The sequence below is a fragment of the Mustelus asterias genome, chromosome 19 (assembly GCF_964213995.1).
Source record: "Mustelus asterias chromosome 19, sMusAst1.hap1.1, whole genome shotgun sequence".
In the NCBI taxonomy this organism is placed as follows: Eukaryota; Metazoa; Chordata; class Chondrichthyes; order Carcharhiniformes; family Triakidae; genus Mustelus; species Mustelus asterias.
The window spans coordinates 27,550,431-27,562,817 of NC_135819.1; the positions used below are offsets into that span (position 1 = coordinate 27,550,431).

Here is a 12,387-nt window from a genome sequence, read left to right on the forward strand (position 1 = left end):
GCTGCAGCTTAAAAGACGACTGAGTACACAGGATATGGGCCCCCAGCACCTACAGACATGGCCGTTGGGGACACACCCAGAGATTGGTGTGGCAGCACCCGATTGGACTTTATCGAACAGGGTGATCAAGTCCTGATTGATTGATTGGCAATGGCCAAAAGGGGTATGAAACCCAACGGGGTATAAAAGGTGCTGCACAAAAGAATCTCTCTCTCTCTGACCCCACGAACGAGCTACAACAACAGTGACCGTCGTCGCTTCTCGGCCTTTTGGCTAAGATCAAGTGTAGTATTGACATGCTGTACTTAGTTGAGGTCATAAGGTTACATTGTGGTTTCATTTGAAGCAATTTTTAAAAGCGGTATCTCGGCCTTTTGGCTAAGATGCAAATGAAATCAAGCCTTGGAGGAGGTGCTATGCCTACTCCAATCAGCTTGGATCATGTAGATCAAGCCCAAGACAGGAGGTGAGAGCCCTGTCTTGTCAGCTTGAATCAGAAATGTCTCACTTGATGAGACTCTGAATTGGACTTTGATTGGATTGAATTGGGCATATAAACAAAAAGAAAAGTGACCATCGCCAGCAACGACCAGCACGAGGAGAGCCACCACACCCGAGAAGGAAGGAAGACCAGAGCCAGAGTGCCAGACCAGACCAAAGGACCAGACTACGCAGAGAATGACAGAGACCAGCGCACAGATAAAGGCCAATATCTGCCTGGGTACCTGCTAGTCACACAAAGTTAAGTCAAGGTCTAGTATTGGACTTGAACTTTAGTATTTTCTGTATGATAACTTATTGTTGGTTGGGTGGGTGATTATTGATTGTGTGTTTTAAATAAATATTGGTTGTACCAACAAGAAGTTTACTCGCAATTCTTTATCCATCGTATAAGGTTTAAAACAGACTATGGAGCAGGCACAACAATATCCAACCCCAGTGGGGAGTAAAAATCCTTCCCTTAGTATTTGTTCTTTGAACTCAATATATAAGGAATCTGTTGTGTAAGATTTTCCTACCTTTAGGTTTTGCTTAGCACTGTGTAGCTCATGGATCAGGAAGCCTAGACTTCCCACGACTGTGCGTATATCAGCTCTGAATCGGTCAGAGAAGAGATCAATCCCAGGAATGAGTTCAATAACGGCACAGTCAAATCCTATCTCATATGATGCATACTCACAGTCAGACTTCGGGTGTGGAAACGTGGTCCTAAACAGACCCTAAGGAATGGTAAAAAGTGAAAACGTTAGATTGGATTTCTAATTGATAATATTTTACAATACTGCTTTGTGTTCAATTTTTTGAACACAGTTTTCTGGCATTGTAGAACCATCCACAGTGTGGTGCTAATTTGCAATCTTACTCAAACAAACCACGATTAAGCAGGAAATGGATGTGCCACACTGGTGATTCAGGGGCATTCTTCTGCGGTTGGTGTCACCACTCTGTCTCCCAAGCAGGAAAGGACTGGTAATTTTGTGGTGCAGACCTGCATTTATGGGGATAACTTCACTGCACACTTTCATGCCAACAAGGTTTAAAAAGTGAACGCATGTCCCATAATCTGTTCTTTGATGACCACAAAAATAGTTAAATCCAAACTGACTAATTACCATTCTATCAGCTTAATAAGTGACTGACTATATCTTGGAGTAAGAGGAGTTCGTCTTGGACAGCAGCAGAGTACCAAAAAGAGAAAGCATGGTTTAACTTCTGCTTTTAATGTATTAATTACAAGAAGTACACTAGTGACTAGGACAACATCATCTCGGATTATGCCTCAAGTGGCTAGTGTAATAGGTATTGGCAGTAAATATAGTATACAAGGTTCAGATATCAGTAAAACCTATGCTGCATTTGAATATCCAGTATTTATAGATGGAAGGAGCTTGACAAACAGTTGATCTGAACAATAACACTTCCAAGGACCTTGGATAGCAATGGGATAGTGAGGATAGGGTGGTAGTCTGCAAAGTCAAACAAGTTGTACCGTGGATTTTTTGAGAAGAGTGATGGTGGCAATTTCAAAGAGAGCAGGACAGTACCAAATAAGTATTAACTGCACAGTAAACACATCTCTTATAGTGGGGTCTTAAGTATGATCATACTGTACCTTAAATAAAAATAAAGATAAGATGCAGCAATCAAATCTGAAGCTGAAGTCCGATAATGTAATAAACCTAAGTCAAAAGCAAAGCATATTAACAACATGATAAACAGGGAGTTGTGGAGATTGTTCATATCAATTAATGCAAGAAATACTTACCAGGAGGGGGGGGCGCAGTGATAATTGAGTAACTTGTATTCTAGTTTCATTTGCAGGCTTTGTACTTTCAAATTATTTTGACCTATGCTATCATAGTGTAAGCAATCACAGAAAATGTGATAACCAAAGAACATCAATCAGACGGAAGCTATTGTTCTCAGTCCCCATTCCAATCTCTGTTCTCTGGCTACCAGTTCTATTCCTCTCCTTAGCAACTGTTTGCAACCTTGATGTCATATTTGACCCTGATTCATGCTATCACTATTTCCAGCTCTGTTACATTGCTCGACTTCACTGCTGCTTCAGCTCATCTGCTGCTGAAACCTTCATTCGTACTTTTAGTAACTCGAGACACAACTATTCTAATGCAGTCTTTACTGGTCTCCTACATTCTATCCTCTACCACTCTAACATTTGTAAACTTGAGAGAATTCAAACTGCTGTTTTCCAGGACCTAACACATGAGTCCCGTTACCTCTCACCCCTGTGCTCACTGACCTACACTGGCTCCCAGTCAAACAACATCTTGATTTTAAAATTATCATCCTTGTTTTCAAATCCCTCAATTACCTCACATCTTCCATAATATATCTTACCACATATCTCCATAATTTCCTCCAAGCCCACAAACATGCAAGATATCCACCCAGCTACTTTTGGCCTCTTAAAAATCCCTGATTTTAATATCTTTGCTAAAATACCTAAGCTCTGGAACTCCTTCCTTACACTTCTCCACCTTGCGACCTCGCTTTGATTCTTTGAAACTCTGCTTAAAACCTACCTCTTTGACCAAGCTACTGTCATCTGATCTAATGTCACCTAATATGAATCATGTCATATATTGCTTTCTCAAGTTCCTGTGCAGTGCCTGAACTGAAAGCACGATATAAGTTGTTGTACACATCTGTTAGCCATTCTCATGCAATTGAAAGAAAACCATTCCAAATACAGATAAGCTTTCTTGATATTCTGTTTCCAAATGTTTATGGAACACTTCATTAAACAGATAAAATTTGCAGCCATTTGCTGAAACATAGGAATTTTTTAAAAAGTTGTAAAATTTTGACAATTTATTGGCAGTAAGCATCTGAATGGAAGAACATCTGACGAAGTATGTTTGTGAAATTAATGAAGAGCTTTGTGTAGAGGTCAGTGTGCCCACATCATTTTCTCTCAACAAAATCTGAGGACCTGCTCCTGATTAGTTCGGTGTGCCAGTTTGTAAACTGTGCCCTTATATGCCAACAGGAAGGAAGAACCAACTTTTCTTTTATGCGCTGTAGAATAATGTATAACTTGATGGCTGGTGGTACTTACTGAGCTATTTTCGCAGCTAAAACTCCAGCCTGCAAACAACCCCACATACCAATTCGATCGAGCAAAGCTTGGCTGTAATCTTCAGAATGCTCCAATGAGATGCTGCTGCTTTTCAAGTGCTGCCAGGTCTTTATAAAGTCAGTTTTGTTTAATATTGTATCAATTGCTTGGCACCAACATCGAAAAGCTGCTCTGTAAAATAAAGCACATTTTAATTGGCATAAACATTGGGGTTCACAACCCTCTAACATCTAACAACTCTAGCAAGAGTTGGCAAGATGTCAATTTGTCTGCAGATTACTGGTATTGGTGACTCTTCTTGAGCAATGATCCTTGTGTGCGGAATTGATATCTGGATAGTACCCCAGTGTCAGAACCTGCAGCCGATTCACATTGTCTGGGCTCTGCTGCTCTCCTTGCGATTCAGAATCACTATTCTATTGCTAGTTGTGATGATGGCAGCCACAGAGTCAACACAAATTGCTTGGAGACTCTTTGGGGGCAGTCCTACCGTTGCGCCACCGGCCGATGGGCAAGGCGAGCAGGCAAGATCATGAGAGAGCTGAGAAATCAGGTTTGTGCCAATTTCTCATCTCTCTCGCGATCTTACCAGCACCAGATATCCGGCGTGATCAGCCTCGTGCCCATTTCCAGCGTGAGGCTGAATAAAATATTTAAATATAATTTTTATGTAATTTCCCATCTGATTCGCAAGCCTGGGCTCACTTGCCTGTGTGGCCTTGCTGGGGGTGATCATCAATGGGGACCAGGCATGACGCCTCGCCAGTAGACTCGGAGGCCATTGAGGCCCCCTGGGAGATCGGGACAATGAGGGGGTGCCTCTATGGGCAGTATCAACATGGCACCGCCCACCAAGCGCCCTAGCGCTGCCCACCGGGCACTGCAATGGGGGTGGGTCTATCAGCAGGGTGGGCTGCAGACACTGCAGACTCTGCATTTGCAATCGGTGGGGGGAGGGAGGGGGGCCCGCTGCGACTCGGGAACGGTGATTGGTGGAGGGAGAGACAGGGGTCCATCTTTCTAGGCAAGGCAAGGGTCAAGGGTCAATCTTTCAGGGCCGGGGTCAATCTTTCCAGGTGGAGGGTCACGATAGGCCGCGGGCCCCCACAGAAGCTGATGGGGAGGAGGGGGGAGGGGTGCTGCTTTAGGCCACAGCGGTCAGCTGAAAGCAGTAGAGCCTTTGACTCAGAGCAGAGACCTGCACATGTGCAATTGCGCTCTCTGTTGCTATCAGACAGATTTCTGGCGATTTAGGCCCCACCCCTCCTCCTACTGGCGATGAATGGTTTTCAGCATTTTTTCTTTCACTAAGTGCATAAGATTCGACATTTGGATTTGCAGAAAAAATGGATCCGAAACTCTCCCGTTTTCATGCTCATTCTGGACTTAGAATCTTTCTCATACGATCACCCCCTGTGAGTTTTGAGAGCAATACAAACTACGGAAGTGGGGCAGGAAGAGAAAAAACAACTAGGTATACTTTGTCACACTGGTAGCGAAGTGAAAGATGTTTTTATAAGCATCTGATTCTCCAATCAGTCTAAATACTGGTCAGAGATGGTTCCTCATAATGTGCTATAACCTTTCTATGATTCTATGAATATTGATTAATGAGAATATTACAGTGTCAGAGAGCGAGGATGTTCTAGAGGGTTCAAAGGCAGAGCCTATTTGGTTAAAGCTAAGAAACAATGGCAGTACCATTACACTACTGGGTGTATGCCTTCAACCATCAACTCATGGGAAAAATGCGGTGGGATACGTTTGCTTGGGAATTACAGAGAGGTGCAAAAATTATATAGTCACAATAGAGGACTTTAATAATTCTAACGGGGATAGTTATAGGGCAGAGAAGGGTAAGAGTGAAGTGTGTTCAGGACAATGTGCAAGAGCAGTATGTTCCCAGTCCATCGAGGAAGGTGGTGTTTCTGGACCTGTGGAATGCGGTGTGTCAGGGGGATCCGGTATCGGGAGGGGAACATTAGTGAACAATATTCATAGCATCATCGATAGTTAAAAGCAAGAAATGCTGCAAAAACTCAACAGGTCTGGCAGCATCTGTGGAGAGAGAAACAGAGTTAACGTTCTGCGTCCGTATGACTCCAAACCTCATGATACCATTCATCCCAAAGCAGAGTCATACAGACTCGGAACGTTTATTTGACAAACTACACTTTATTTGACATTTCCCTCTTTGGCACCTGTCCGGTGGCCAGAGAGAAATACGTCAAATAAAAATGTAAATTTCACTTTAAATAAAGTGAAAAACAAATGTACATCTTCCACAACTACAAGTGCCTGAATCACAGCCGACACAACTGTGCCACTGGGCCCGATTTTACCATTTTGATTCTAAGTGCTGAATCTGGGAGTGTTTCAGATCCGACCTTTAGATCCATTTTCCAGCGCCCCCATACGCCCTCAGCCTGAAAAAATATCAGCGATTCTGAACTGCGCAAGCCTGTGGGCGGGGCTTAACGTGCCCGAAACCCTGCTGCTCCAATCAGCGCCTCCAACTGCGCATGCACACCAAAATAAACATGATAGAATGCTCCCCTGCCACATCCCTCCCAGGCCGGATAATGCCTCCCCCTGGCCCCCACAAACATTGCCCCACGCCCACAACATTACTGACCCCTTATCCCCCCACCCGCCCGCCACCCAGACTGATTGCGGCCCCGTCCTCCCCATTCATCTCAGGCAGAGAGATCCACCCTCCTCCTTCCCCCTCACTCATCACAGGCAGGGTGATCCCCCTCACTCCCATCCTGGACCCTCCCACACAAGGCTACCATCTCCTCCGGACTCCGAAGGCTGTGTGACACCTCCCTCTCTCTCCCCTGTCCCCAATCATTGAGGCACTCATCCACCCGCCTCCCCACTCCCCATCAGCACACCTGCAAGTGCTCACTTGCCTTCCCCTCAATGCTAACAAGCAAACTGCATGGAACTTGCTGGAATGCTCGGCCAAACTGCCTGCAGCTGATCTGCCCTAACGAGGGGCAGCGCCATTAAAAACTCAAGAATGGACAGGCAGGCAGGCAATCCTGCACAAACCGTGCGCACGACCAGCCCCCCGATTCTCTGAGGGTGACCTGGGGAGGCTGCTGGATGCAGCAGAGGCGAGGCGGGACACCCTCTCCCCCCAAGAGGATGCAGACCCAGGGGGACTGATGGAAATGCGGCCTGGGAGGAAGTCGCCGCCCCAGTCAGTGCCAGGGCACTGGCCCCCCCGAACCGGGAAGCAGTGCCAGAAAAAAGTCAATGATCTCATTCGTGCAGAAAGGGCGAGTGCTGAACCTCATTTAGCATGTTCCCCCATATCTCCCCCAGATCCTCCCATCCCCAGCACCCTGCATGCTTCCAGCTCCTGACCCCCAAGCACCTCCTTCCTTTGTCCCCAATGAGCCCCACTGTGCTTGCCCTCTAAGGGCCACCACCTGATGCTCTGCAGGAGTCACGCCACGATTTCTTTCTCCACAGAAGAAGACCGACCACAACACCAGAGAGAGGGCGAAGACAGGGGGTGCTGAGCCAGACCTCCGGGTCCTCACCCCCTTTGAGGAGCAGGCGCTGGAGCTCTCCAGAGAAGGGGAGATGTGGGCTGTCAGCGACAGCATGGTCGGGCTGCCATCAAGACGTGAGCACCTGTCAATCCTTCACTCACTTTGAGGCAACTTCTCAGGGGCACGAGTTTTGGGTGTGAGGGGCAAGGTTTAAAGGAGATGTACAAGGCATGTTTATTTGCACAGAGTGGGGAGTGGGTGCCTGGAACTCGCTGCTGGGGGAGGGTGTGGATGCAGATACGATAGTGACCTTTAAGGGGCATCTCTACAGCTATGTGAATGGGATGGGAATAGAGGCATATGGTTCCCGGAAGGGTAAGGGGTTACAAATCAGATGGGCAGCCTGGTCGCTACAGGCTTGGAAGGCCGAAGGGCCTGTTCCTGTGATGTAATTTTCTTGGTTCTTTGTTCTATGTTCAATGGAGAAATGTGAATCAAATGTTTGGCATCCCGGATTCCTCTCCCTCCCTTGCACGTAGCCTTGTGTCCTGTGTTGCAGGGACAGATGCAGCCTGCTGGACTACAGGCCCCGGCTACAGCTCCTGCCCCTCCTGGTCCAGACAGCTTGGATAAGTCCTCGAAGGATGCGGGTGAAGGGACCTCTGAGGGTGGCACCGTTTTGACGTCAGCTACCACCTCACAACTCACCATCCCAGATACTGACACGTCAGTGGGTCCAGTTAGTGGTGAGGCTTCTGGGTCACTCTCTGGTGAGCATGACACATCTGCTGATGTACATCGGGTGGAGGAGGGGACGTCCGAGGCCTCTGGTACATGGAGGCCTGCCGGAGGCGAGGACTCAGCTGGCCCCAGGCTACATGCTGGTTCTCTGCAATCATTTCTTTCTCAGCTGCCGGAGATGCAGCAACAGAGCCAGGGAATGCAGGAGGGGCTGACAGCCACACTGAACCGACCTTGAGGCTGTTGGGAGTACCACCAAAGCCTGTCTTGCTTCCCAGGGTGGTGTCTACAGTGGAAAGCCTGGGACAGGGGATCCTCACCATGAGTGGCAGGCTCCAAGCGATGGCCGAGTCACAGCAGGCCACAGCTGAGGAACTGAACAGGCTTCTCACGATTCTGCGGCCCATGGTTGAGAGGCTCGAGAGTTTGCAGGACAGCGCTGAGACACAGCAGGCTATGGCAGCAGCTGCTGAGAATGAGGCCTAGTCTCAGAGGGTCATGGCTGAGGAGTTGCAGAGCGTGGCTCAGTCTCAGAGGGCACTTGCTGCAGTCATTGAGAGGTGACCCCCGACTCAAGTGGCCATTGCAGAGGGCTCGACCACCATGGGTAGGACGTAGGTGGTCCTCCAGGACTGGCAGGGCCAAGTGACGCTGGAGCTTCTGGAGCTCACTGCAGAAGTACCGGCATCCCATGGAGTGACCCAGGGGCCCACAGGAACCCCAAGGGAGGAGGAAGTGCTTGAGTCCATGCCGGAGCCTTCCAGCCAGGAGACTGTGGCTGTGGCTACACCTTCTGACTCCCCCCTTCCTGACACTGGGGCATCTCAGGGGCAGTGGGATGAAGAGGGTGTCATGGAAACATCCCAGTCACCTGGAAGCAGGCCAGGGCCCTCAAGGTTCAGGGCTTCCAGAGAATGCCCGCCACGCGCATCACAGGCCACAGGGCGAGGTAGGCAGCTGGCCCCCTCCACCTCCGACGTACATACTGGGAGTCACTGAGATGTAGTGGTAGGCCACATAAAGTTAGGAAGTTGTAGTTGCACTGAGATGGCACGGTGAAGGGCTGCACTAGTTAGAGAGACATGTAAGCACCTTAACGTTCTCTGTTCACAAGTTTTTATGTTACAATATCTTATTGAAACACTTTTATTGTAAATAAATGTTTTTTCACCATCCACCTGCAACTAATTTGTCTCGAATATGAATCCTCTTCCATTGATGATCGCCTGAGGGATGCCGCATGTTGATGTCAGTTGGGGAGGCCCCTCCATGCTGTGTCACTGAGAAAAGGAAGGCATTGGCTTCCCAGACCCCATGAGTGATTACCTCCATCCCCCACCCCACCCACCCCAGGACCCTGTATGGGGGTTTCAGATCCCTTACCCACTGCACAGACGTGGCCCAGGTGCCAGCGTGCATGCAGAGCTCAGGTAGGAGTCAGACTAGTTTGCACCAGGGCATCACCATAATGGTGCTTAGCGAGTCATCATCACCCTCCTGCCTGCCAAAAAACTCACTAACACAGAGTACCAGGCCCACCACTCTGGTGACAATGTGCAGGATATATAGAAGACACTGGGGGGGTGGGGGGTGAGATGGAACTCACAGACACAAACCCCTAGTGAGTGAACAGCCTGGTGATCAGGGCCTCCCTTGCTGCCCTCACATGCCTCATTTGGGCTGCCAGCCCTCCAACGCCTGGGTGGTGTTCCAAGGCATGCTCTTCCTCATCTTCCTCCTCCTCCTGCTGGTCATCCTCTCCAGCGATGGCCGGCTGGTCAGCCTCCACGTCCTCCTCCTCCAAAAGGTCACCTCGCTGCAGAGCCAGCACACGACCACTGTGTGGGAACAGATCACTGGGCTGTATTGGAGGGCCCCGTCAGATCGATCCAGGCACCTGAATCACACCTTGAGGAGCCCAATGCACCTCTCCACTATCGCGTGGGTGGCTACATGGGCCTCATTATGGCAGGTCTCCGCCTCAGACACAGGCCTCCGCAAAGTCGTCATCAGCCATGTCCGAAGCGGGTAACCCATATCACCCAGGAGCTCCTCGAATGCCTCTGGGATGTCCGAACTCCTGACAACGAAGCTATCATGCACGCTGTCTAGATGTCTGGCACAGATGTGCATGATGGTCATATTATGGTCACCGCACACTAGCTGAACATTCAGGGAGTGGAACCCCTTCCTCTTTACAAATCTTCATGGATTCTGTAGGGGGGCCTTGAGGGCAACATGTGTGCAGTCGACCGCCCTCTGCACGTTAGGCATCCCCACAATGGCTGCGAACCCTGCAGCCTGGGCTTCCTGCTTTGCCAGGTACAGGTTAAAGTTGCTGAACTGGCCAGCCCGGGCATGAGGTGGAGATGCCAGCCCGGGCATACAGGGCTTCAGAACCTGCCTCACACAGGTGTGCACGGCAAATTGGGAGATGCCACAGACATCTCCCCTCGGGGTCTGGAAAGTACCAGTTGCATAGAAGTTTAGAGCAGCTGTCAATTTGACAGCCACTGAGAGTCTAGGTGCCTCTAGGTGCCAGGTCCTGCAATAGGTTGCACAGGTGTTGCACGGTCTCCTTTCAGAGTCAGAGACGTCGGCGGCACACAGTGTCCAACATCTGCTCAAAGGACACTCGTGCACGGAACTGCCGAGGTCTCTGCTCCCTCCTTCTCCTACACCACCTCCTCTGGGTGAATGGCAGCCACCTCCTGCCTCTGGTGGTCGTCTCCCTCTGGTCCTGGAAGTGGTAAGATCCAGGCCTCCTGTGCCTGTAATTCTTCAACCTGCTCTTCCTCCTCAGCTCCAGCAGCAACCACAAGGACAGCAAGATCTATTGATTGCATAGAAAAAGCCATATTGTCACTCTGAAAGGGGAGGGGAGAGGGGAAATGGAGAGGACCACATGTAGAGGTTATGGAACACTGCTTGCCCCAGCACAGCAACAGTCACTGTCCATACCCCCCAATTCCCCCAGCCACATGCTCCCCACAATCACAGCCCCCCCCAATTCCCCCAGCCACATGCTCCCCACAATCACAGCCTCCCCAATTCCCCCAGCCACATGCTCCCCACAATCACAGCCCCCCCCAATTCCCCCAGCCACATGCTCCCCACAATCACAGCCCCCCCATTCCCCCAGCCACATGCTCCCCACAATCACAGCCCCCCCCCAATTCCCCCAGCCACATGCTCCCCACAATCACAGCCCCCCCATTCCCCCAGCCACATGCTCCCCACAATCACAGCCTCCCCAATTCCCCCAGCCACATGCTCCCCACAATCACAGCCCCCCCCAATTCCCCCAGCCACATGCTCCCCACAATCACAGCCCCCCCCAATTCTCCCAGCCACATGCTCCCCACAATCACAGCCCCCCCCAATTCCCCCAGCCACATGCTCCCCACAATCACAGCCCCCCCATTCCCCCAGCCACATGCTCCCCACAATCACAGCCTCCCCAATTCCTCCAGCCACATGCTCCCCACAATCACAATCCCCTCCAATTCTCCCAGCCACATGCTCCCCACAATCACAGCCTCCCCAATTCCTCCAGCCACATGCTCCCCACAATCACAGCCCCCTCCTATTCCCCCAGCCACATGCTCCCCACAATCACAACCCCCTCCAATTCCCCCAGCCACATGCTCCCCACAATCACAACCCCCTCCAATTCCCCCAGCCACATGCTCCCCACAATCACAGCTCCTTGCAAAGTTGAGAGGCTGCAGCAGTGCAATTTACAAGGGCTTTGTGCACATCCTTCAGCTGGAAGTGAGCTGAGTGCACTCGGACCCAGCAGCACCGCAAGACCCGAGGTCAGTGCTGAGACTCGGGTCCATGCTTCAAGTCGGACATCAGAGACCCTGCAGAGCAACAGCCCCCCCACCCCCCCCACACATTCACAGAGCCGCCACTGAGCCGAGACAGAAAATGGCTGCAACAAAAGGACATCCGTGAGTAGCAGAGAGCCGTCGGACGCTATGTACTTACCTCCTCACTAACCCTCACTGATGGAGCGCCTGAATTGGACTTTTATGGAGCATGTCTGATTTGCGCTGATTCCCGATTGGCGAATGCGGTGGTAAAGGGGGAAGTGCTGGTAAAGTTGGGTGTCCAGCCCATTAATTCATTTAAGTGCATTCAAATGCATGGTAAAATCGGGCCCTCAGTGACAACGGCACACTTTGCTTTGCCACTCATCCGAGTGTCATCTGCAAACTTTGACACACTACACTTGTCCCCAACTCCAAATCATCTATGTAAATCGTAAACAATTGCGGTCCCAACACTGATCCCTGAGGCACACCACTAGTCACTGATCGCCAACCAGAAAAACAACCATTTATCCTCACAATTTGCTTTCTCTTAGTTAACCAATCCTCTATCCATGTTAATACATTACCCGTAACGCCGTGCACCTTTACCTTATGCAACAGCCTTTCAAAGGGGTTCAAAGGGAAAGTGAAAAAGGAATAAGAGAAGCAAAGAGGCAGCATGAGGAGGAACTGGTATCTAACAAAAAAGGGAATCCAA

The 12,387-nt window shown here is 49.9% G+C and overlaps 1 protein-coding gene and 1 non-coding gene across 2 annotated transcripts in view; one reads left to right on the forward strand and one right to left on the reverse strand.

Annotated features, from left to right (window-relative positions):
- Positions 1 to 12,387, reverse strand: part of LOC144507661 (cilia- and flagella-associated protein 54-like) — a 191,603-nt gene that overhangs the window by 161,876 nt on the left and 17,340 nt on the right. The window contains exons 4-6 of the mRNA XM_078234818.1: positions 3,584 to 3,775; positions 2,114 to 2,180; positions 1,020 to 1,220 (exon numbers count right to left, since the gene is read on the reverse strand). Of these exons, the coding sequence (XP_078090944.1) occupies positions 1,020 to 1,220; positions 2,114 to 2,180; positions 3,584 to 3,775 (460 nt within the window). The remainder of the gene's footprint in view (positions 1 to 1,019; positions 1,221 to 2,113; positions 2,181 to 3,583; positions 3,776 to 12,387) is intronic.
- On the forward strand, positions 254 to 445 carry LOC144508147 (U2 spliceosomal RNA). The gene has a single exon (XR_013500232.1). It is a non-coding gene; the product is annotated as a U2 spliceosomal RNA (small nuclear RNA).